This window comes from Mycteria americana, chromosome 7, assembly GCF_035582795.1.
Source record: "Mycteria americana isolate JAX WOST 10 ecotype Jacksonville Zoo and Gardens chromosome 7, USCA_MyAme_1.0, whole genome shotgun sequence".
NCBI lineage: Eukaryota > Metazoa > Chordata > Aves > Ciconiiformes > Ciconiidae > Mycteria > Mycteria americana.
In genome coordinates, this window is record NC_134371.1 from 20,295,341 (window position 1) to 20,321,437 (window position 26,097).

At 41.4% G+C, this 26,097-nt stretch overlaps 1 protein-coding gene across 1 annotated transcript in view; it reads right to left on the bottom strand.

The window, feature by feature from the left end:
* Positions 1–1,289: 1,289 nt before the first annotated feature.
* Positions 1,290–26,097, bottom strand: part of NYAP2 (neuronal tyrosine-phosphorylated phosphoinositide-3-kinase adaptor 2) — a 141,430-nt gene continuing 116,622 nt past the window's right edge. Inside the window, exon 6 of the mRNA XM_075509109.1 lies at positions 1,290–1,517. Within this exon, the coding sequence (XP_075365224.1) occupies positions 1,290–1,517 (228 nt within the window). The remainder of the gene's footprint in view (positions 1,518–26,097) is intronic.

Below are 26,097 nucleotides of genomic sequence, written 5' to 3' on the forward strand. Positions count from 1 at the left end.
TAATCAGTATAAGCCATCTCTTTCTCCCGTTAAAACCAGGAGGTCATAATTCTTTGGTCATGACATAATATTCTGTTAAAATGCGTGTAATATAATACAGGATTGCAAGCCAATTACAGAAGCAGCCAGGAAGAAGAAACGGCATACCCGGGAGAACGTGTTATGTGGGCCTCAGCTTCAAAACCGCATGAAATCAAGAGGGATTTCCCTACTGGCTTTCAAGGGGGTCTGAATTCCAGCCTTTATAAATAACACAAGGAAATCTGACACGGTGTAAAGTAAGGATGTGTTGCTGGATTTAAAAATAATAAACACGTAAACAGATTTTGTCGCCTTTATTTTCTGGACCAAAGACAAATGTGGACAGGAACCGTGGCTGCAGTGCCACTGCCTTAACCTGCTAAGCAACTGGGTCTCTCCGTCACGGGCCGTACAATGCTTAGTCACAGTGAACCATGGTCTCTGCTAGTCAGCTGAATATAATGAAGGAAGAGTTTCTGTTGCAGGCTTTTCTGCAGAAAATTTAGTTTCTTGGCCAAATAATTTTAGTAACTGATTCATATAAGCCAAGGGAAATTTATCAGATTAACTTTATGGGAAAACTGATGCAGAGCAATTCATATTTTAAATGCAACTTGGGCATCCACATTAAGCACTTTTATTCGCATTGCTTCCAGTTTTGCTCTTTCCCACCAAAACTCTCTCCTTTATCCACCCACCCCCCCCCACCCCGCACCCCCAGCTAAGGTCATCTAACGAGTACGACTAGGTAACTTCTACAGCCCTAGCACCGAGTTGTTTTGTACATTGTCCTGTTCAACAAAACGTACAACCACATGCTTTTGTACAGAGGCCAAATCTAGGCAGGTAAGAGAAATAAAATGGTGGCGGCGGGGGGGGGGAACATTAGAATACCACATAGAAAATAGGTAATAAAACAGTATAACAGTAACATTATATAGTAAAATTCTTCATAAATTTTTGAATTTTCATATATATATATTTTTAAACAGGGTATTAGTTTGGGGGTTTTCAATATATTGGCGAAATATTTACATTTTCATTATCTTCTGGATCCAAAAAAATCCTGGATAAATATGTATGCCTTAATCCAGTCGGAAACTTAAATCTCTCTCTTGATTGACAGGTGAGCACTGTATCAGTGTGGTTTTTTCCTAGGAAGTTCACCACCTGCAGGCAAGTCTTAGGTTAGAGCCTTTGCCTTATTAAGAAAGCAGGCTACCTGTGCACGGTGCAACACAGTGGAGAGGGCATCCTCCACACGCCTGTCAAATTGCAGTGTCCCAGAAAACAGTCTGTTGTTTGGAATAAGGAGGAGGGCTGTATTTCTTGGTCCCAGTATTCTTTTTCCAGCTTGGCAAAATAGGCATGCTATCCTGTTTGCAGAGTCCTTTTTCTGATTTCTGTCGAGCTTTTATTTCTTTGCAGAGGCAACGTTTTTTCTCAATCATATCCAGCATTGTATGGTCTCCTTGCAACCACTGCATACATGTCACCTATGGTGGCGGGCGGGGGGGGGGGGGGGGGGAAGAAAGAAAAGAAGGAAAAAGAAAAAAAGAAAAAAAGCATACAAATAATTATTTGGTCATAGATCGAATATGTTGTTTCTTTGCAAGGTTAACATTACTCTTATTTGAAACACTCTAATTTGTTTGATAAACAAAAAATCTCTATGCCAACAACAGAAACAAAGTCCATCTTTACTTCTAACTACTACTTTAAGAAAAAAAAAGGTAATAAAAGGTCCCCTTTTTAACTTCTCCAGAGCACTGAAAGCTAATAAAGATAAATGTTTTTGGCAAACAGCACTGGTTGGATTTTAAATGATGGAATAGATCTTAAAAAGGCACATGGATCTTAACAACATCCTTAAGTTGTGGAAATAAAAAATTCTATACACTGAAACCCATGTTTTATATTGCTTTCCAAATCCAATCTGTCACATTAAAAGCATGGTGTTAACACTTCTGAGTATCATGCTAAATATAACTCTGTGTTTAATTCTTTTTAAATGATTTAATGAACTCCATGCAAATCATATGGATTAACCTATCCTATTCTGTGATGATATTTCATTAACTGGAAGGCACCAAGAGTTTAGAAACTCCATGTTTTCATGCATGTAGAATATTTGAAAACATGACCCTGATCCAAAAAAGGAGGTTAGCATATGTTTAGTTGTAAGTACATGTCACAGCCCCTCTGAAGCCTGAGAATGTGGCTTCATTTGAGTTCAGTGGGGTGCTCACATGATTGAAAACGTGTGTGTCTTCAAAGGCTTTTGATTGGAGCCGAAATCGCCAATACTAAACTATCCTGAAAGGCCTCATTGTATTCGGATGACACACTGTATACCTGCAAATCAGAAAACTTCCTCCTACCACTTACTTTGCAAATCTGAAGTGATGTCTTGAGTCTCCCAGCATTTATTTTCCACATTAGACATAAATTAAGGATTTGTGTGTAAGTAAACACATGCCATACTTTCGCAGGGGCTGTCCAAGTACATCTCTGATCTTGTCATGAAAAAACACATGTACAGTAATACTTTGGCAGCGTTTTATGATTCATGAAGGAAATTTATGTTGATTATTAAGAGTATTTGAGTACATTTAATAATGCATATGCCTTTTGTTCCCAAATCTTAGAATGCCAAGCGTGGGCATACATCAGGTTCCTAGAACTGGGGACTGTTCTTCTTAGAAGCCAGTGTAGTTTTTGGTCAGCTTGAAGCGTACTTAGCATTTATTGATAAATAGCTAGAGAAAATGTTCAGGTTCATAGCAGGAAACAAAGCAAAAGGAATAAACATGAGCAAGCCTACCAGAAAAAGTAATAATAAATGATGTACTCAGAAAAATAAACAGAATACAGAAATGTGCGTATTTTTTCAAATATCTTTGTAAGAAAAAGTTTTTAAGGTGTGACACAGGATAAAGGTATTTCATATAGAATTTCCTTTCTTTATACTGAAACAAAATCACGTTTACCTTATCCATTAGATAGTACTTTGAGTAGAACAAGTTTAAACCACAATATGAATTTTGTTCTTGACTATTCTTATGAATTTAGAATTACACAAGTAACGTATCTGCAGCGTGTCCTCCTGAATGGCTGAGCTAAAAGTCTTCTGGAAGCCTGCTGTGCCTCCTCTTCCTATTTAAATACTTATTTTTCATTTCAGGAGTGATCTAACGTTTACTGCAGTGCAGGCAGGTACAAGGCATGTCATCCGCCACGGTCATGAGACTTTCTCTCTTTGGGTGCCCAGGCCTGGTCCAAAACTCACAGACTGAACTGGAGATACTCCTCTGCAACCCCCCGGGTCGACTTCACAGGTCTTTGGACGAGACTCTACCTAAGGCAGGTTTCCTGCCACTCTACTCATCAGTGACAGGTTAGTACTTACGCAGCAGTGTCTTCATTTTGTCTGGGTCCTCCTACATGGGGCAGGACAGGAACACAGTCTGCACACAATTCATTACACAAAATATTCACAACGCACAGCTGCACACCAGCTTCTGGGCTGGATTTGATGACAACGGTGCTTGAGTGTGGGTTTCCTCTTCTAGGCATTGGGAAATACCTTCTCCTTTATAACCCATCATGTAAGCAAACAGAGCACGTGCCAATACCAAATCCTTACGGTATGCTGCGTGCTCCAGTCACCATGCATCACAAGCACCATCCGCAGCACATACGACAGTCCCCATGAGGGTGTTACATCCGCATCACCCCCACTCTCGCCACTGTACTATATGCAGTGCCGTTGCCAACACAGTGCCTTCTGGTAGCTAATCTTCATGGGACTCAAGGGGACTGAAGCAGGATTTTGACATGCTAATTTCTAAAATACCGGTTGCAACTTCCCAAAGATAGAAATGGTGTTGCAGAATGTATCGGTTACAGAGACACTCTGCCACCCCCTGCAAAACAGCCCCTGAAATAAACCCGAGTGTAGGCAGCTCCAAAATCCTTTTTTTATACTGGCCACCATATTGTGTTGCAGTTAGTGAATCATTTATTATGAAGAATTTGAGTTTTTCCACTTTCCCAGACACAGATTTTCAAGACTTCTTGTGATTTTCTTAATGTTATTTTTGTTTGATGGCTAAGTCCTTCACACCAGCATCTTCTTAGATGTACCGTCCACGTGGTACATTCCTCTCCTGTAACTGCATTCAGGTAATGGTATGTGCAGCATGAATGTGCAGAACTGCTATGTGCAAAGTCATTTGCTAAAATAGACTAAGTGAACACATATGATGTTGAAAGGCTTGGGGAAAAAAGCTTAAAAGTGAGAACAAATGTTAAAGGGTTTTATTTGATAGTTTTGCCCAGTTGTAGTGTTAATGTGCAACAAAATAAAAATGTACTGAACAAGGGTGCATGCCTCTTGAAGTTGCAAGACAGACCTAAGAGGAAATCACAGGTTGTAGATCAATGAACTACAGATATGACAATAACCATGTTGCTAATACAAAATCCCAAAGAGCGTAAACTAAATTTTCAGTGTGTCCTAGACAAATTACAGGCGCTAAGGCTCACAAGCCAGCACTCAACCCAGCTGTTTAATCACAGCAGTAACCCTTGATGACTTCAGTAGGGCTACTGAGGTGTTTAAAGCTAATGTGTTTAACACTGCAGACTTAGGCCTAATCCTTCCTGTGATTGAACTGATGGCGCTCATGCTTAGTTCCAGTACTAATTTTTTTCATATCCTCCCTCCTTTCTGGCTTCAGCCTGCTCCTCTGATCATGCACCAAGTTGTTAATATCCCTGCTATATCATAACAAGGGATCTGTTCAGTGTGAGAGGCACAAAAAATAATGATGTTAAAACTTAATTTATGGAAAAAAGTAGAGCATTCATAACATTATACAGCTATACAGCTCTCCTGTTCCTGAAAGATCCCATAGCGTGTGAGGAACGGTACACATACTGCGGCATGTCAGAGCTTGGCTGCAGATGTGGATGTAGGCAGACAGGCACAAAACGCATCAGCACTGAGGCAACAGCCAACGAGACACAGCACAGGAGAAGCAAAGTTGGTTTCGACCAAAGAGTCTTGGCCCAAAGCCTTTTCTTACTGAAAAGGGAAGAAAGAGCCAGCAGCTAATGTTAGCATTGTAAGGAGGGATCTCCTGGAGACCCCAGGATGTATATCAGGTACTATGTCACATAACCTCCCTTGAATTATGAAATCTGCTGATTGTACATCAGTTTTTGTTTTGATGGAATTTTTACTCATTAAATTATCCAGGGTCTAAGACACAGTTTTTTTTTAAATTAGACAGAGCAAGAGAGTGAAGGAAAACACCAGCCAAAGGCCCAGAAGTTTGGACATTCACCTAGGAGGTGTTGGAGGTAGGCTCAGATCCTTGCTCCTAAGCAGGCAGTAAAAGCTGTGTAATAACCTGGTATATAGGAAGCGTACAGGAAGTGTATAGGAAGCATACAGGAACGTAGAGTGGTTGGATAAATTCTCTCACCTGAACGTGACTGAGCGCAAGTGTAAATGAGGATGTCTCATGAGTTCCTGGTAAACACACTAACCCTTTGATTATTCATTATTCTCTATTTTTTTTCAAAAATCTTCTTTAAAGCAAATGCTTGTTCCAAACTTGAACATCAACAACAAAAAGTAAGAAACTTCCTCCACTATACAAAACTGAATTCTATACAGTTTTAATCACCAGCTTTCTTGAAGGCCTTCAGAGAAACCAGTCTATGTTGCCATCTTACTCTTACTATCTGCCCTTATTTTTCTGGTATTTTTATTCCCAAAACATTGGAAGTGAATTTTATTAAGATCTGTTACATACTTTCAGGTTCTATGTTGGCAGTGCCACGGAACAAGAAGTAATATTATAAAGCCATCTTTCAACTAAGAATGAACAACAACAACTTTACACATCCTGAAAACCATGCAAAATGTTTTCTCTAAGAAAACCTTTCTAAGTAAAAAAAATCACTTCTGGTGAGTGTTTTAATGCTTTATGAAGATCTGAGAAACAAACTAGACAAACTAGTTCCCTTCTCTGCAAAGTGCAACTGGTATATTTTTGTGTGTAGGTGCCTCCATTAGCAGTGGGCCTGTCTTAATTTCTTCTTACCTCACAGGACTGAAATTTTGAATTATTCCAGAAAGATAAGTAGCAGTCCCGATGTTTTACAAATGTATGTATTGCTTAAATTAGATTGCCCTGGGCTAGATCACAGAACTGTCTTGGAGCAGAGGTTTGACGGGCAGAACATCTACAGTTCAATCGCTCTTAGAGGACAGGACCTGGAGCCAGAGGTCACTGCACACTGTAGCTCTCTGCCACATCAGAATTTACTGAGAAAAGCTCATAATCCCAGGGAAAACTCAAAACAGGCTTTGGGGAACAGACAATGACTCATGCTGCCAGGAACTCCCTGGTGTCACAGCAGACTATTTCTGTTTTCTATTGCCCTGGCACGGGCTCTGCCCCAGCCCTGGGCACCCCCACTGCCGCCCGCAGAATGACGCCAGCGCAGCTCCAGCCTGCGCTGTGCCGTGGCAGCCTGCGCCAGCAGATTCACAAAAGTGCTCAAAATACGGGTGTTTAAGGAAAGAAAAATAAATGTAAATGAACATAGTTCTTTCCCTGTTCTTAACTAAGCAGGATAGTTTGGTTTGGCAAAGAGAGTAATAGCTACAGATGGAAAAAGGTAGAAGAAAATATTCTCCGACAATACAATTAAGCAGCTACTGATGGATACAACTTTGCACACCTGCTAGCTGTGGTCACCAGGTGTAGCAAACATCTTGCATCTTTTTGTTGGTGACTAGTCACGATATGAGATAAGACTTTCTGGCCCTCAGGAACTGGACTTTCACCATAAGGAGCACCAGGCAAAGTGCATCAGCACAGTGCACAAGCAGGTCTCTGTAAGTTACTGAACACATGTACGCTACTGAAAAAAATATGGCAATACCTGTAAGTTATATACAAACCAAATGATCCCATGTAGCATAGCCTTTTCAAATGAAAAACATGAGGGGTGTGAAAAGAAAAATCTGGGAGCAGGACTGAAAATGTAGAGTGAAAAATCCTCAGCACCAGGCCTGGGATTCTCTTTCTTAGGTGTGATGAATTTTACTTGCTCATGTGTGACAGATAAATAGCTACATAAATACATAGATAGATAATGCTCTCTCTTGGTGAGAAGATGTATGTGCTACCTAAGTCCCACTCATATCTTCTTGTCTCAAACCAAGCCTCATGTAACTTTAATTGCGAGCCCCGCACATGGGGCGAGAGAAGAGCAAGTGCTGGGAGCAATTCTGCTTCTCCAAAGTCAGACCACAGGGGTGAAGTGTAGGTAGGATAAAGTCATGCTAATTCCTGGTGGCATTTCAGGCATTTCAGGAACCCTGTCATTGAAAGGTGCACTATAATTTTTCACACGAGTGCCCGTGAAAATACGTGCTGCTAAAAATGCCGTGGGGAAGAAGAAATATTTGAAATATTGTAGGCACCTCTATCACTAGTCACAAAGTTAGAAAATGCTGCCGATTTTCATTCATTTTTGAGGAAGCTTTTCTAGCATTTGAATTGACCACCCGATATTTCATGCTCTGGGCACTTCTATGAGTGGGGGGGGGTTGTGCTGTATGAGCTTTTAATGACCTAAAAAAATATTTTCCCCTATAGTTTACATGAGGGCATTAGGCAACACCATATCCCATTCAGCAGCTTCTCCTCGTGACATCTTGGCTGGTAAGTTCTTGGTTTGCCTATTTTTAATGCTGCTGGTTTGTTTGAGGTGAAATCAGAAGCTCTGGGCAATAAGAGAGCCCCACGATTCAGTGGTGCTTCTGTAATTTTTTCCTAGTACTATAGTTTCCCACTTACTGTGCAGAGGTTGCAGAGGTTATGGGGCTGAGGAAGTGCTGTTCTCTTCTGGCCCTTGGGAGTGTCTCCCTCTCCTGCTGGACGGGCAGAGAGGCCGACTCTTCATTTACAGGAAGGATGGGGAAAACCACATCACACGTATGTGGTCATGGATGTCATGTACAAATACCCTTTTCTTTGTGACAACTGCATATCACAGACAAAATGAAAGCCCAACAGCTGATGTGAGGCTATAACAAAGTGATCTTAAACTGACGCAAAATATAATGAAATAAAAAATATCAGCAACGTTTGGAGGAGATTATTAGAAACGCCTCCTGGATCTGTACACAAAGCGATCTCTAACAGTGAAATCTGTGTGCAGTGCTACACATCATTCAGCAGAGCCAAGCATGCTGGTTTCTTTTGGCAGGCTACAGTAATTGAAGAAGAAAGGCTTTCTGAAAGCCACTTACCATCCTCTGGGAGGAAAAGGTAGTCCCTCCCTCTTGCCTGTTCTCAGACAGGAGTTTCCAAACTCTCTTTCCCACTGAAACTCTTGACGGCACTTTCTCTGGTGCAGATGGGTCCCAGCCATCTGGCCGGGTAAGGTATTTCCACTCAGGAGGGTGTGAAATCCCACTCCTAGAAGGCAGTCGTGTGCCATGGGTGCAAGTGGTGGAGGGCTATGTTAAGTAGCCACAGTTACTTCACGATCTGCTATCTGATACTCTTAGCTTGACGTGGAGGTCCTCTTAGCACATGTTCACAAAAGGGGAGATATCCAAGGCAGGAGTGCAGCCAGAATCAGGTTTCAGAAAATCTGAGCAGTGAGATCCTCACCCATTTGAAGCCAACAGGAATGTACCAGCTGACTTCATGGGTCCAAGAATTTGACTACAGTTTGTTCAAACAAATAGTAAAAAAACCCTCAAATGATTTAAAAAGCCTTCAGAAGAGCACTTGGAAAATGATGTTGGACAAGATTTCTTTTGCTAAGCGTTAGCTGTAACCATTGCACTGCAGTTGAATGTTGTTACTTCCAATGGCTGCAAAAGTCGGTAAGTGAGGGTAGAACTGCAGGCTAAATCTGCAGTCATTTCTTTCTCTCGGACAGAGGTACTCTGGAATAATACTGACATGAAAGACAGCATAATTTGGCCCAGGACAGTTAGTCATTCACACAGCTCTGTACTGCTAACCCGTTCTCCTGTTACTGTTAAATTCAAAACAACAACTGATTATTAATACAAAGGTGATTAAAAGTAACAGTATGTTCAGGAACACGCAGGATGTCCAAGGTGAGCTGTGAAAGCAGACACTCTCCATGCAATTCATAGTACATGGTAACGCTCCCCGGGGACACTGGATAACATAACTGCAAATTCTTCTCTAGAAGTGTCTGAGGTGTTTTCTAGAAGGTGTCCTACGATGCCAGCAACCACATTAGAATGATCCCGTGCATTCATGTACTCGCATCACAAGCACAAGCACATGAAAGGTCCTAAGCACTACACAAACTACCCTTTCTGGCCTTTCACAATTTCTTCTTTTTAAGGGACACAAGGAACACCTCTGTTTTCCCTCTAAGTGGTTGGGAAAGAATTCCCCCAGCACACTGGTCTTAATTTTGACAAAACAGTTGGGTGGGAAGGAGCACTTTGTAATCTTACCCTGTATGTTTAACACTAAAATAATTTACTGACACCTGCTATTTCAACGTATGAAACTGTATATGCATCACATTTTAGGGCTATTGTAACATTTGAATTGCTGTGTTTAATGTTTTGATTTACATTATTCTAAATTCCTAAACTTCTGGAAATATGTCTTCTTACAAATGATACTACGACAGAAAAAAATGAAAACTAGAGTCCTTGTAAAAACTGTTCTACCACTTAATGTGACTATACGATGCAGTATCGTAAGAAAACTCTGGACACCTTTTTTCAAACACAGGACTCACTAAAAGACTTATTTACATTGTCTTGCGTTCTATGGCCTGACTAATCCATGACTTAAAAACAACTGACAAGAATCTTTGGAACTCCAGGAATTCCCAAAGATTCAAGATTATGAGCAATTAATACTTATCCTAAAATTAAATTAGCAAATGGTTAGTAAGCCTTCAGCACCTCTGATTCCAGACCTCCAGTTTCATGATTCATTGCTTCCAATTACTAAATGTCACAGTTACTTTATACAGAACCAGCCCTGCACATACTCCTATGCCTCGAGTTTTCCGGTAACCCTCGGATTATTGCTGAGGCTATCAATACAGCAAACTTTAAATGATAAATTCACCGTCCTGCTTTCCATTTTTATACCGGCAATCAGTCTAGCTATAGATCTTCCTGACCTTGCATTATTATCTTATTTGGAAACATGTATTCTTCTCATCTAAGCTTTTTTTTTTAACACCAAACAACTGACTGAAATGTACTGCTTGATCTACTGTTAGTTAACACATCCTGTAAATGCTAGTACATTTAAAATAAGAGCCTGTAAAGTAACTCATATTAGGGATATTGTGTAAAGTTGTCTCATGCATCTCATTTACGCAGTGGATCATCACAAAGTGCATTCCTATTGAGATCACTCATGAAAAATCAAAGCTTAATGTATGCCTTTGCTAAGCAATAAATGCACAACTCAAGCAACCCACCATGATACATCCTGTCGTTCACTGTAAAATAGAAAGGAAAATTCAATATTGTATTGGGTCACTCACAGGAGGGACAAAAGACAGAATACTTTGCTAGAGTTCAGTGATACAGAGATCTCCTGCTAACTGCATTTTGCAGTACAGCACCTGCAGGGTAAGACTCTAATGTCCTAGATTTCCATGAGAGGTTACTAACCCTGTCTCCCCACCTCTTCCTCTTGCTGGAAAGTTGCTGCTCCGTTGCACGTGTGCCTTAACTGCTCATGAACCAGCACAAAACAGCAGGATAGTTTGAGGCAGTGACCTCAGTGACCACTGCAGCTGGCCCTGCCTATGACTGAGTAACCACGTCCACAGTACAACACACCTGTTAATTAGTGTTTCTTACTCTAAATCTTGGTAGTTTTGAAAATCTCATACTGAGGTGAACAGCCCATCCCCCTTTGCGTTAAGAGGTGGCATGGAGCAGTGAGAGCTGCTGGTGGGCAAGATCCTTTCTTCCTCCGGATCCAGCCCCTGTGGCCTGCAAAAGCTCTCATGTATGAGGGAGCTGAAGGCAGCTGGGTGCATGCTCTAGATATCGCTTCTGGTCACCCACCAGAGGCCAAGAAGGACCCAGAAGTTGAATATGGAAGAATGAAAATGAGTGGAAACAAGACCAAGACTTTGGAAGAACTAAGAACTACAAGAAAGGGGACATGGAGGCCAATCCTAAAGTTACAAAAATGTGACATGTGGGGACACCACAAATTCCATTAGTTTCCCCATTTTACAGACCTCATTTTTTCCCAGCTAAAAACACATATATGAGCTTCAGCACTCTTCCTACTGAAGTCAGTACTAGAACTCAAGATTTAACTAACCTTTATTGCTGTGACAGCTGAAGAACTTCACCACACCAGCTGACCAGCAAAGCCTCTAAGTCTTTGTATTTCTCTAGCATTTTCAAGAAAATGGTCACAAGAATAATTTTAAAATAAAAAAATATAAAATTATCAAAATAATATATGGAGGGAGAATGCCTCAACACTGAAAGGACCAGTGCCTTCAATTCCTCTTGTTTTGTATTAGGTGATCTAAATATCTCAAAACGTTGATCACAAATATCTCAGTTACAGACTGTGAAGTTGCTTTACAGGTGAGAAATTTTTACCTATGCTATTACATTTCTCCTTTTTTGATGGTGAAATTGAGTCAATGATCATTTTCTTAGATTAAATGCCATTTCTCAAGTATTGTACTGATTGTATGGGGGGAAAAAAGTTTAGGAAAGCATGGCTGAAAACAAAACTGAATGTACAGAGATGATCATATTCTTGTAGGTGGTCACATCTTCCTTTTTAAAGATGCATAAAAACATGATTAAAAGACAGAGATCTCCATTTATGATTAATTTCTAACCCCAGTTTGAAATGCCGTTAATGAACAGTTACTAGAGTTATAAACTGTACTGAGAGTTTCTAAATAATCCAAACATGTAAGAGCCCGCCTTAGTATGAGATCCCACATGTGCTCTACCCTCACAGCAACATCATGCCACTTCATTTGTATCAGGAATTGCTAAACAATATAGTACCCAAATCTAATATAGACATGATTTTCTGACATGCAGAATAGCTGAGATAGAGGCAAGAAATTAAGACTGCCATCCGCATGCTTTAGAAAATGGGGTTCACTGGGTGCAGCAGTTCCCTGTACCTTGTTTCTGGTTTTCTGTTTAAAAGGCAGTCTCCAAAAGGATGGCACTGGCTGATATGGCGTGTGACATTGATTCAGCATTAACTCATCAAGAAGACTGCAACACACTAAACCACCAGCACCAGTCTGCTGAACCAGGGCTTTGCTTGCAGGCTCCCATGCATGGAGTGACCAGGCAAACTCGACTTAGCCTACAAGAGCAGCATGGGTTGAATTCAAGTTCAGATCTCCAGAGCAGGGAGGAAATTTAAATATCCCTCTTAAAGGGAATGGCTGATGACAACGCATGGCAAACAAAACATTCAGCTTCATGTTAACCTATACACACATATCACCTGTAACATAAGCTATTTGTCAACCAGCAAGAAAGTGCTGTTTTTCTCTGATTATGTTTGCGTTTTTAAGTTTGGTGCAGAAATCAAGCAAGAGCCATGATATGACCAATATTAATTTAAAAAATGCATATTGCTATTGTCTTTTCTAATTTTTATTCTCTTCTATTGTGAACTATACAATTGTGATTATAAACCCCATATAGTAAATGTGCTTTTCCAGACTGTAAAAAAAGAGATGGGCCAACCGAGCCCAAGCATCCACTAATTGCCATTGACTTGCAAAGGCTTAAGATCAGGCCACTGGCCCATAAACACTGAGCTCCATTAGTGGAATGTGTCCCTTCCCCATCCTATTTTTTGCTGAGGAAAAGCATTCCTTGGACGTTCCAGTTATAGCTTATGAGTGAAATGGGAATTTGCTGTTGACGTGAGTGAGGTCAGAATTTAACCCTGTAACTTTAAATTAAAAAATGAAAAGGGTTTTCTATTATGCGATTTTAGTTGGGGTGAAGGCTCTTCCTAGCAGTGGCTCCATCATCCTACAATTTCCTTAGTATTTCCTGCATAAAGATCTGTCTTCTGAGATTTTTCTGAGTAGCTGCTGTCACTCCGCCACACTAACTTACTATGCACTGAGAATGGTCTGGCTGGACAAGCTAATACAATAAAATTAACTGTAAAGGAAGCAAATTTATCACTCCTAGGTCTCATAGAGAAACACATATGATTACCGTTGAAGCTCCAACTCAGTGAATAACTTAAACACATGCTCAACTGGAAAATATGTATCAGTCGTCCCCTTGATTTACAGGGATGTTTTGCTATTTAAGATAAGCCAGTGCTTTGCTGCCTGAAGGCCAGATAACTGAGCCTACATACAGTTGTGTGGTGATTAAGAATAATTTTACAAAGGGCTAATAAATGATTGTTACCTGTTTTAATAAATGCCTAATCAATTGGCAATTATATGTTACTGTGGACTGCAAAGCGTAAGAGGTCTAACAAATAGCGTGTGTAATGTTCCCATAAAATTGAGTCATAAAGTATGATATTTTCACCCATTCCTAAGGCTCACCTGCACTGGAAAAACTTTTCTTTCCAGCCTAAGGCCCTTCTATATCCAGTATTTATACGTGCAAGACGTTATACGCACGGGTAACCCCCTAGGTTTATTGCAAGTCCCTCATGTGAACAGAGTTGGGATTTGCAGCACGAGAGTCCAGCTGGTTAAGGGCATTTCTAAACCTAGGAGCACTTGACCAGCACGAGATACAGAGAACCAAAACTACACAGTGTAGGCTGTTACCAAACATTTTTCAACCACAGAAAACTGTCATGAGAAACACAAATATCTTTGCAATTTTGGATCTGTTCAAATAATTTTTCTGAAGAACTGGAAACCTTAAAATTAGTCAAAATAATAATCTTTTAAAGTTCTCATTTAAAATACATGACATTTTTATTTTCATTGTTTAACAAGACAAAATGAGAATAAAAGTAGGTTATCAAAAGGGGTGCTGGCATTCATACTTTTTTATAATTGGCATACACATAATGTATATGAATAGCCACACATTTCTAGTGAAAGACTATGAACAAACACACATACTTATACAGAGATATATAAACATACTATACATACATACATGAGTGAATATACATATTTATGTGCATACAGTATACAGACAAGATACTATACAGGTACAGTAAGTGCAATATACTGTATAAGGCTATACAAACACCGAAAGATTCTGGTGAAATGGTGACAACCATGAGAACAAAGCTTGGATGGTTTGTGACTTAACGCAGATGGTGGGGAAGACCTTGCTGTTCCGTGTCGTGTTTTATGCACCAGGCACACACAGTTTGAACAGAAACATGGTACAATACATTCAGTTCATATACAAAAAAGGTAAGACAAGTGGAAGTGCATGGAGGTAACTGAAATGCGTATGAGCAGACAAATAAGGTTGTTCTACCTAGAATACAGAATGTTTGGTTCATTTACAGAGAATGCCTATATATAAAACCATGCTTTCATGAATTCATGCCATTTTTATTTCTATTTTTTCCTTTAAGAATATTATAAAATTCTTGCCCTGAGTTAAACATAAATACACACAGAAGAGGGGGGAGGGGGGAAAATTGCATGCATCTGGGGTTTTTTTTAAATTTTTTTTTAACCAAGGCACAGTGTCTTCAATAGCGGTTGCAAGACCATTTGAAATAAACTTAGCAATTGCTATTGTTCTGGTACTGCATCCTTCTTAATGTGACTAAACTAATAGTTTGCACACAAAAGTCTCAGAACAATTTCAGAAGTGAATTTACAAGTTTTAGAAGAAAATAAGTAAATTTATGAGAAATGCCTTAAAGAGAGATTCCCTGAAGAGGAAGGAATGCTACCAAATTAAATTCCTTTATAGGCAACTTACTGATGTTTGGACTGAAATTATTTCACATAAATTATATTATATATTTGTTTAGTGTTACTGTAAATTGTTACCTCTTTTTAGTAGAACCATGTACAATGCTGTAAGAGCAGCTAAAAATGAGATGAAGAACTTCCAAATTATTTTCAGTTTCTTGTAGGCAGGACAAGACAGTGACCTCACTGATTCAGTGTTTTATGAGCTGCAAGAGTTACAGCTCAGGAACAGTTGTTCAGTGACGCCGTAAGACTTTCAAGGCGTGTACCTCCCCATCTCATCGACCTGCGTAAGTCTTTTATTGGAACTATTAGTTATTAGTTTCTATGTATGTCATATTAAATTCTACATACCCGTGTACAAGTCTGACTCTCAAAAGAAAGGTCTGGGTGCAAAGGCCGTGGGTGGCTGTTGCCCCCATGTCCGAGCTCTCAGGCTCCAGAGGCACACAGTTCTCACCAACTTCCAGGGGCTCTGGAGGGTACCTCACCTTCCAGGGAAAAGCCACCTACATTCTGCTGCATCAGCTGTGGCATCTGTCCCCATAATTTCTCTGTTGAGCTAAGACTATTTTTCGAAGTACTGAAACACACCGTCCCAACTCTATCAAAACCAGGCACAACATAACAACCCCCTGAAACCACAGGCCACGCAGATGAGATCTTCTCATGGCTGTCCTATGCCTTTTAAAGAAATTGTAACTCCCAATCTGAGAAACAACTAGGTCAAGACAGTAAAAAAAAGTTGAGCGGGAAGTGAAAACCCTCATAAATGCTGTTGTTTCATTCTTTGTCAGAATATTGTTGTATTTGAGAAGTTTCAACAACTTCTGTGAGGGAACAAGCCTCTTTCTGTACTCTGCTGGCCAGCTTAAAAGCCTGTGCAAGAACAAGAAGAGATCAGAGTAAGGGAATGGAATATTCTTCCTCCCACCCTCCTCCATCACAGCTGAAATAGCAGCAGCCAAGCTGGCACTCGAGGGTGAGGTATGAAGACAGACTCTAGGTCTGGTGCCCAGAGACTGGTCACTCTGCTCCCATCTCTGATATCCTCTTTCTGTGGCATTACTTTTCCTACAGCTGACCTGCTTTCACTCATCACTGCTTCTCCCCGACGTGTCTTTTTTGTGCCTAAAGCCCATGCTATTGAGCAGTATGGAGAAGGAGAGCCACCAAAGCCCTGCTTGGGCCTTGGGACCCACCACGAGAGCAGTGCATGCTCAGATCCACCTCTGCCTAGCTTCCCCTGCGCCGTGAATCAGAGGCCACTTTGGTGGTGCGAGGGCCACTGAGCACGCACTCTCTCATGCTCTTAAATCAGAGTCCTGGCAAAGTAGGACCCAGCAATGCAGTGACCTGCTTCTGCTGCATGACCAGCCCAGCTGAATGCTGAAGAAAAGATGTTGGGACAGCAACAGCAGGGCTGTCTGCCAACAGAAGATGGCTTTGACACATTTGCTTCTCATGCCAATCAGTCAGGAGTGCCTTGGAGGTGAGGGATGATGGATATGGCAATTCCATCCAGTTCAAGGTTTGCATTTTCTTTTCTTTCTTTCTTTCTTTCTTTCTTTCTTTTTTAATAAGAGTTCTCTATTTGCAGTTTGTATATTTAGAAACAATTTGCGTTGCTCTGGACCCATGCACTGATTATGTAAGACCAGATTCAAGCTGAAACTCAACACAATGCAATGTGGAGCCTTCCCGAAAGCATTAACATTCTTGTTGTTGCTCTCATCCAAAATGTTGACAGCATATTTAGCTGAACTGACGACAGCAGAATTTTGCCTTCGTGTGTGCAAGATATTTGTCCTTGCAGGGAAAAAAACCCGTGTAAAGTAATCCAACCGCTCCCTCTGGTGGGCATGGGGCTCTGCTGCACGTCATAAAGGCACAAAAGCATACTCGGAAATGCAAACTCTCCCGGATTTTTAGCAGTGCAAACTCCCCAGAAGGCCGTGTGACACTTCAGGACACAGCTCACGCCCCGGCACTTCTTTCTAGGTGGTGGCAGCCGGAGTGACGACTCATCCCTGACTCTTGTGGACATTCGGCCTGAACAAGAAGGCAAAACCCTATGGCTCTGGATGATTCAGATTTTCAAATACACTCAGGCCACACACTGGTCAAATCCAGACATATCTTAAGGTAAAACTTGGCCCACCAATGATGTGCTTGTGCCAGGGGTTTCTCTCCTTTACCCCACAGTGGGTTCTTCCATGCCTGTCCATCCTCCCACGTAGGACCCAGAGGAGTTGCCTCCTCCCAGCTATTTGCAAAACCAGCATCCACAAAATTCAGTCTATGTCTACATTCATCTATTTTTGCCTACACAGACACTAAAGACTTCTCCACTGGAGGGGCAGGACTTCTCCATGAGAGGGCCATTTGAGGGAGACACATCATTTGTAAAATGTTCCTCGTAAAATTTACCTGGTTTTCTGGTTTTATACATTCAAATGCATTTCATCGTATTAGTGGCATATAAAACTAATTAAAATCACTGTCAAAGATACAGTAGATTGCACCCCAAATAGTTTTGCACTTTCTAATTTCACACAAACCGAAGCTTAAGCAATTCCTGACTTACCAATCTACTCCCATCTGCAACTGCTTACTTTCTCATCTATGACACTGAGCTTACAAATCCTTGGGTAAGGACAGTCTTTGTTCTACACACATTGTCTACCAACATGGGGACCTTATTTATGACTATGACTCTAAGACACCACCGCAAACGTTATTGTGGTAGATCCTAGTGGCCAACATTAAGCAGGTTTTGGATCCAGTGACTATCCCAAGCCTTATTAAAGGTGATGGTTAAACATAAGGAGTAATTAAGTCCCTTTAAGGGAACAGTTTCACAGGCAAAAATAGAAGCTACCATCCAAAGCAATAAATAGTGTATAGAAAGTCCAGACCAAAACCCCATGGGACTCTGATTACAGAGCAAGAGGCATGGGACTGTTCCCACACTGTGGACATACATTTTGAATGAAGAAAAAGATCAAGTATCAAAAAGGAACAACCATAATCTTGGCTCCAAGAGCACAGAGACACAGATCTCAGAGTCATTGCACTGGCTGAAGGGGAACACTTGGCATTTACACACAGGGAGAAGAAGAAAACGATTGCCACCATCCCATGAATTGTTTCATGTGTTTTGCTATTCTATGTCCAAAATACACAATAGACTTTCAAAACTTTTGAAAATTAGAGGAAAAAAGAGGGACAGAGAAAGTCATACCAGAGTGGCAATTAGCACAGTAGTTAGATATCCCTTTTGAATAGGAATTTGGGACTGCATCTCCCCTGAGATCTTTAACCAGCAGCCCAGGAGGATCTTTTTTTCCTTTTGGCCCAGAGAGCAAGTACAACAGAAGTTGGTTTTTTCATCGCAAATCCTTCTGCATTACTAGAACCACAAAAGCAGAATCACTATAGTTTGATGCTAGTTTCAGATTGTGATTTGTCAAGGAGTGCATCTAGCAAAGATCTACAGTACTGAGCGATGACACGGGCCTATGCTATGTGGCAGATAACGAATTCTCTTACTAGCACACTTTTTTTTGTTACCTTTTCCCTAGTATTCAAACTGGATGAAAGAGTACTTCAGTCTACAGAGTTCTCCATCTACCTGCAATGACTGTATTTCTTTCATATAATGGAAGTTAAAAAAAGACTGCTGTGATCAGATACGGAACAGCGGATCTTGATTTATAGGTGCTCATTTTTCAGCAGCAGAATTCATTAAATGCAGCAGTCAGGAACCCAGCCCTGCTACAATGCCTGACAACTGCAGGGTGTTTACTGACTGCTTTGAACTCTTGTACACTATTGCTGGGGAAAATGGCAACTTTAAGCTGAGCATAATAGAAGAGCACAGATGCTTTGTTTATGCTCACAGAGTAGCACAGAGCCCATATGCTTTCAGATGCACATTTGCCAACTAAAGCATGATAATGTCAATTCATTGGGGAAGTACTTTGTCTAGGTGCCTTCAAAAATAATTATAGCCATAATAGTAACAATTTACCCTTCTTGCATTCATTAATTACAGGGCGAACACAATGCTTACAAGGCATACAAGGACTGTACTATGCTTTGTATACTCAACTAAGGCTAGACACATGAAGAGCTAGGCTCGTGGTATTTCGTTGACCTAGTACAGAGTTATTAATGAACTTAGGCACGAGACAAATACTTAGCTGCCTTGCTGAAGAGTACTCAGTACTTGTCAAAATTATAACGCTAAATTATTTCCCTGAAGTTTTGTAAATTTCTTACAATGAGCTTATACTGCACTTGAACTACAGGGCGTTGCTCTAAGAATGCATGTGGAGAGCAGCTATATATCTCAGCTTTTTCGTTGTCCTATTTCCCTTCCATCATTCTTTTGTTTTAAAATGGAGCAATTAGAACATGTGTTTGGGATTTTTCAGCTAGAGTACAAAATTAAATAATAGTTGCCCTGAAGATAAGGTCTCACATCAGTTTTAATGCTAGAAATTTTTTTCCCGACAAAATGTGCGTGTTTTAATTGCATTTCGGTTAGCACCTAAATATTGAGTCTTAAACAAAACGTTATCTAAGCTGTTGTGTGGAAGAATTTGGGATTTAACAGGTGAGACTGGTGCAAGCCTCCTCCCTCCCTCCCTAGTGCCAGCTGATGCGGTGCAGGGCTGTGCGCGCTGCTGGGATGGCAGCCAGCGGGAGCGCAGCCCCCCTTCTGCGGGCAGGCGAGCACCGGCAAGGAGCATGGCTTACGACGATTTCTGCGCAAGGTTCTTGCAATTCTTTGCTGCAACACTTACGATTCCAGCCGGCAGGGAAAGAAAAAACCCCAACACACGGGAACCACTCTTCTTTAAATAAATAATGTACCTCCTAGAAAGCTGGGGCGAAGTTCCCACGGGATCTGAACAGGCTTTACCTTTCCCGAAGCTGCGCAGGGCTTTGTCACTGGCAGGGTCAAGCAGGAGCCCCGCAAGCCGGGCAGAAGGGCAGCGGCCCCGCTGCTGGGGAGACCTCCGCCCCGCCCCGCCCCGCCCCGCGGGGCGCCGCTTCCCCCAGAGCCCCCGCGCCGCCGCCGCCTCCCGCGGCTCCCCGGGGAGCGGAGGAGCGCCCCGCCCCGCCCCGCCCCGCCCCGCCCCGCCGGCCTGCACCGACACCCGCCGGGGCGCGGCGCGGGACGCGGCCGCCAGGCGGCGCCATGGGCTCGGCGAGCGGGGCCGGCCCGGGCGGGGCCTCCTGCCCAGCGTGGCGCGGCGCGGGGCGGGCGCTGTGGGCCTGGGCCCGGCCTCCCTCTCGACATAGGGGTGTAGCCCGCCTGCCCGCAACCGGGAGGTGATGCAAACCGCAGGCAGCCCCGATTTTTCACGAAGAACCGAGCCGCCCGAGGCGTCCCATCCGCTTCCCCACCTCCGCCCCGTCCCGCCGGCCTGCGGGGCGGCTGCCAGCCCCCTGAAACGGCAGCGCTGCTCCGGGCGGGCACGCTGCTTTGCGTTCCCGGCTCTGGGAAAAACAAAGCTTTTCCTAATCCTTCTGGATTTTCCAGACTGTTCGTTTTGAACAGTTGTTAAAGTGCATTCTCGTCCAGGACTTCTCCGGCACAGACCCAAACAGTAAAGAGGGTACTTTCTCATGTTCTTGCTGAACTTAAAGCGGTGTGCATTATACCTATTTCAGACCAACTGGAAGTAAATACAACGACAAAACCCCTTCCAGTTGCATATTTGAAGTAGAAAATCTGGTTTCTACTTCTCTGGCTACATTAATACATTTGAAAACTGTACTGGAAAAATCCCAGTCTCTTGCTTTCAGGACTCTGCAAAGCTTGGATTTCCATTTCCTTAAAACGGCTCCCTTAGTGAGGTCAAACACCAAAACCGAGAGCCAGCCCCCCCACCCCAACACCACTTCAGGTTGCTGCTCTCCCCTGGGCACTGCTAGTGAGCCTGACTACGAAGCCCGGCAGGAGGGAAGATGCCGAAAGCATGCCAGGACAAAGATGTACTGTAGGTAGGACCCAGCCGTATCATCCATAGAGCTTCTCCCTAACACTCAGCGCCTGTGGATTAAGTCTGAAAAGGTATAAATGTCTGTTACCTAGCAATGGACATTTTAACGGCTCTTATCTGTTCCGTGGTAAATGTCCAGGAGCCTCTAACACACACAGAGCAGAAATGATCCCAGCTAGCTTTCCTCAACCGACAGAGGTGGTTAAATTAGGGGGATAAATTCCCAGGTTATCCAAGGTAACAGACATGCAGCTCTCTACATGGTCACTGAGGGTTCAGCTAGGTGAATCCCCTCTGCGGGCGCCTCTCTTCATATAACCCACGGGGAACCTGTATTACACCCCTGATTTAGACATCTCAGAGGTAAGTAGGATAGATCTCAGCTAAAGAGTACACTCGGTCCTGCTACAAGTCTGTTTTATTATTTAGCTACCTAAATAAGAATTTAAGGAGCCAACTTGTATCCAAAATTCTTGCCTATCAAAGATACATACTCAAATAAACTATTGATGGATTCACTTCATTTGGTGCAAGACAATAATTACGGGGCAAAGTCCATTCTGTGAATGGGAGGCCTTTCCCCTTTGCTATCTTATATTCAGATAAATCATAAAATAAGTGAAAGCTCTCCTCAGTTTTGGAAGGTAATGGTTAGTTTGTCCATCATGTGGACCTTCTGTGTCGTGTTCACTGACAGGGTCATATGGGGGAAGAAAAATGCCGTCTCAACTTGCTGGGGCCTCAGGCAGATACCAGGCAAGTAATGAACTGAGCTGCATTTTTTTTGGAAAAAAATAAGCCACAAAAAGTTTCAGTGTTGATTCTGATATATTTTCTAGCTTTTTCGTCATTCCTTCAATGCAAGTTGAAACTTCTTTATTCATAGCTGTCCATGTATCTTCATTCCCTCCTCTGAGTTATTCCTTCCAATCTCAGCATGGCTTCTGGATTTTACTTTGATCATCACTGTAAAGTTTAAATCTTCTTTCCTTGCTTAAATTGGAGCCAGATATCACTGTGCAGCCCTCCCCACAAGAAGACACCAGACCTTAAGAGGCATGCAAACCGTCAGAATTAAGATAGCATACCTCGAGGAGGCAACACTAAAGGACAGTGCTGTCTTCCCACTGAAAAGTAACTAACAGGCAGCATGAAGAGAGGCTGCACATTTGCAGATAAGGTACACAGTTTTGTGGAAATCTGTCTGAAAATAGGCTCTGCTTTGCAGAAAAGCTGAAATACCACATTATAACTATGAAGAGTTTTGTTTTCAGAGGCTGCATTTTCTTTCAGATCGTGGTTCTTCATTATAAACATGCGTTGCTGTGCTGCTATGCAGCTTAATACATGTGATTTTCCAATAGCTGTGTACATCTTCATGAAAACAAACTTCACTTTGCAAAATTCATTTGCAACAAAAAACCTAGAGATAATTACATTGGCTCCTTCTTAAAATGGAAACCAGTGTTTTTTTGGTTTGCTGAATACTGTTTTGGAGAAGCCTGGCAGTGACCTAAAGATGATTTTAAGTACATTAAAAATAGAGATGCGAGATGCTCTGCTCTCCAGCAGAGGGACTTCCACAGTGCAGGTTGCTTGATATGTTTTCTTCTTTTGTGACAGACATTCTCAGTGCACATGTATCCTGTATGTGGCAGAGATTTTTGAGTCCATCGATAGAGTGTAATCCTTTGTTACCCTGAGGTGAAGATGTGGAGAATGGCAGGATGCAGGGAAACATCACTGTAGCGCAGTGATACATGTGACTCCAAATCCTGCTTGCTTTACACAAGTGAACAATTTTGTTCACTGTGGGGGTCCCCTGATATGACCGAGCATTTACCACTGCAGGGTGAAACACCTGGCCAGGCCTGCTACAGAAGTCTCAGGCACCAGCACAGAGGCTCCAGCAATATGGGTGATGAGTTACTTATTGGGGCATCCTTGGACCATGTTTATTCTACTTTATAAACCTCAGGTGGTGGTTAACTTCTACTGTTCTCTGTCCACTTGTATGGCTACAAACGACTGGTACTTGTTTTCATTTCCATATAAAGGCCAAACTCAGATGGACTTTCACTATTTCTAATTTTATTCACACATTTCTCATCTTTAAGATATAACTTCCTGTACTTTCTAGAACATTTTTCCATTCCCTGTAAGCTCTCTGCTAACACCGGAGAACCTCTATAAGGCATTACATTCTGTGATATGTAGAACACCTCTCTGCTACTTACACTCCTCTCTTTAGGATATTTATATTAAGATATGTGTTTAGGAAAGACAGCTATATGCCACTTCTGTAGCTCAAATAGATTCCATACTTCTGCCATACTACAGTTCCAAGCTCTCCACTTGACTTCCTCTGCTACTTCCTTAATTTCTTAAACTTTGTCCTTACATAATCAATAACTTCAGTTCCAACATAAACTTACATTTTTCTTTCAGTTTAAACTGAGTCAATTCACAACTTCATCCAATGTTACTTCCTGCAACCAGCTCTTTCGAAATGCCCTCACCATTTACCAGAACTAAGTACAGAACAGCATGCTCTATCTTGTTCAGCGTGTTGGTAACTGCTGGCTGCCACTATGCTACAGAATTTTAAAGTGTTCTCCATCAGAGACCAGCCACATAATTCATCTCTGCTTGTAAGCTCTTTCTTTTTATTTATAAGTGACCACTATAATGCTTACCATTAATACACCATAAATACGTTCCATGAATATTAACTGGTTAATCCTCACAATTCCTACACCAATAAACAAACAAGAAAATAAGGCATAGGGGAGTTAAATGTCAATAGTTACATAATTAGCCGATATTTGACTGGAATTATAATTTAGGTTTCCTTAGATCAGACCTATTTTTAATTAATAAGCATCCTCACCACCTCCTTGAATGATTCTGTATTAAAAATGATGGGTCTTGAGAGCTCAGTTGCAAATCTGATTTTTTTCCCCAACTTAAACATTTTGAAAAACATCAATTTGGGATCCATGAAGATTTGAGAAAACCTATTACCAGTAATCTGCCCTTTCCCAGATCTTGTATCCCTGTATGAATGTTAGCTGTGCCCATCTCATCCACAAAGAGGTGGATAACAGGATGCGTCCTTGTAATCTTTTGGGAAGTCTAACTGCTGATTACGATGTGGTTAAGGAAACCAGTATCAATACAATCAACAGTCACAGCGCCCGAAAATAAATACCCTGTATGCCACAATCTGTCAGATTCAGAATGGGCTAGCAACCCAGCCATTTCCAAACACATTTCACCTGTCAGATTATTTGCACATTAAGATAGAATAGGTGTATAAAGAACACAATCAAAGTAATGTTTGCATCTGCCATGGAGATAAGAAGACTTTTGTCATTCTGCTGGAATCAGGGTCAAATCCATACCTTTAAAAAATTATGCCATCATAATAAATGACTACTTGATAGATGGACAGTAAGAGATTGACAGCTTGAAGGGAAGACTTACGGAGAGAGAAAGCTTTTACTGGTTTTTCTTATTTTTCATGAAGCCATGTCCATACCATACATTATTCAATTAACAAGATCACCCTCTACAGTCACTTGAAAATTCCTCTTATCATCTTTGTTCCTTTCTTCTGTATGAAGTGAGGGTGGATTTTTCCTTTGCAGTTTCAGTGAACCCTGGCTGCAGCTTCTAAGAGGCTCATTATCTCTTCTATCACATCAGCTTCTGCTTTCAAGGCTTATTGTTTAGTTCTTAATATAAATGGAGAGACTAAAATCCCTTCAAAACAGCCAAGGTGCCTTTGCCGTTGAGTAACCAGCAAAGCATCGTGTCTGCTGTAAGACCCATTGAATCAAAAATCATACACTACACGAACACTGGGACACTCAAAACCTTTGGAAGTACAGTTACCCTAACTTCTTCCTTAGATGAAGGAACACTTGACGTGGTATTTAAATGGGCTGTCATTCTGAATCTCCATTATGAATTTGATTTTCTTATGTAAAATATGCTTTAGAAATGTGCAAGGTTCTGTTAGGCATTGTGTCCAGCAGGGCTCAGAAGTAATACAATAGCATCAGTTTTGCAGGTTAAAGAATTTTAACCTGTATGGACGAGGCTACCCAAATATAACCTTCCTAACAAGTAGTTGGCTGTCTGAATTGAGTAAATCAACCTTACTCTTCCGGTCTCTACTTTGATCAAGACCTTCTAGAAGCAACTCACCAAGCTACAAACAACTTACATACATGATTATTGCAAAGAAGTCCTCAGGGAGTTTTCCACTCAAATCTCATTGAAATTCAATAGGATTATGGGGACTAATTCCCTGAAAGCCAATCGAAAACTCACCATCTAAATAAGGGTGTTTGTGTGTGTGCGTACATATATGTATGTTCACATATATACATATATGTTTATGTCTCTTTGTGCATATATATACCCACACACGTACACAGTGATGTGTAGGCCCGTGCACGTACACACAAGTGATACAATACTGGAGTGCTTTGAGCTTGACAGAAGGCATTCACATTATGTTTAAGTGAAACCTGTTCTCTCAATTGCTACTCTCAGCAGTTAGTTCTGTCAAACTAATAATACAGGTCTGCGCAGGAAAATGATACAGTATCAGTATTAGCATATAAAATAAAGGTAAGTATGGGTTTCCCATGTCTTTATTTCTTTTCCATTTTCTCGCTATTGGAGAAATTTGCCAAACCCAAACACTTTAATTTCTTTCTCGAGGGTCTATGTGGCATTTTTGGTTTTGATGAGGAAAAAAAAAAAGAGTACCTCTGTTTAAGATTCAAGGAGATGTTACCCCTTTGATTTGGTTTTTGATTCCTAACAATATACAATAAATATAACTACAGTGGACTATTTAATAGTCCTGTAAGCATTACATGGCCTATAGCTGAAGAGAGTCTAGCTGCCTTAACTAAACAAAATAACTTGCTGTAAGAGCAGTTTTCAGGACAGTGATAAATCACAGTGTAATACAATCATGCATTAAGCTCAAAACAAAAGTGAGACTGGCACAAATATTAAAGTACAACTGGGCAGAAGTCAGATATGTACAAGT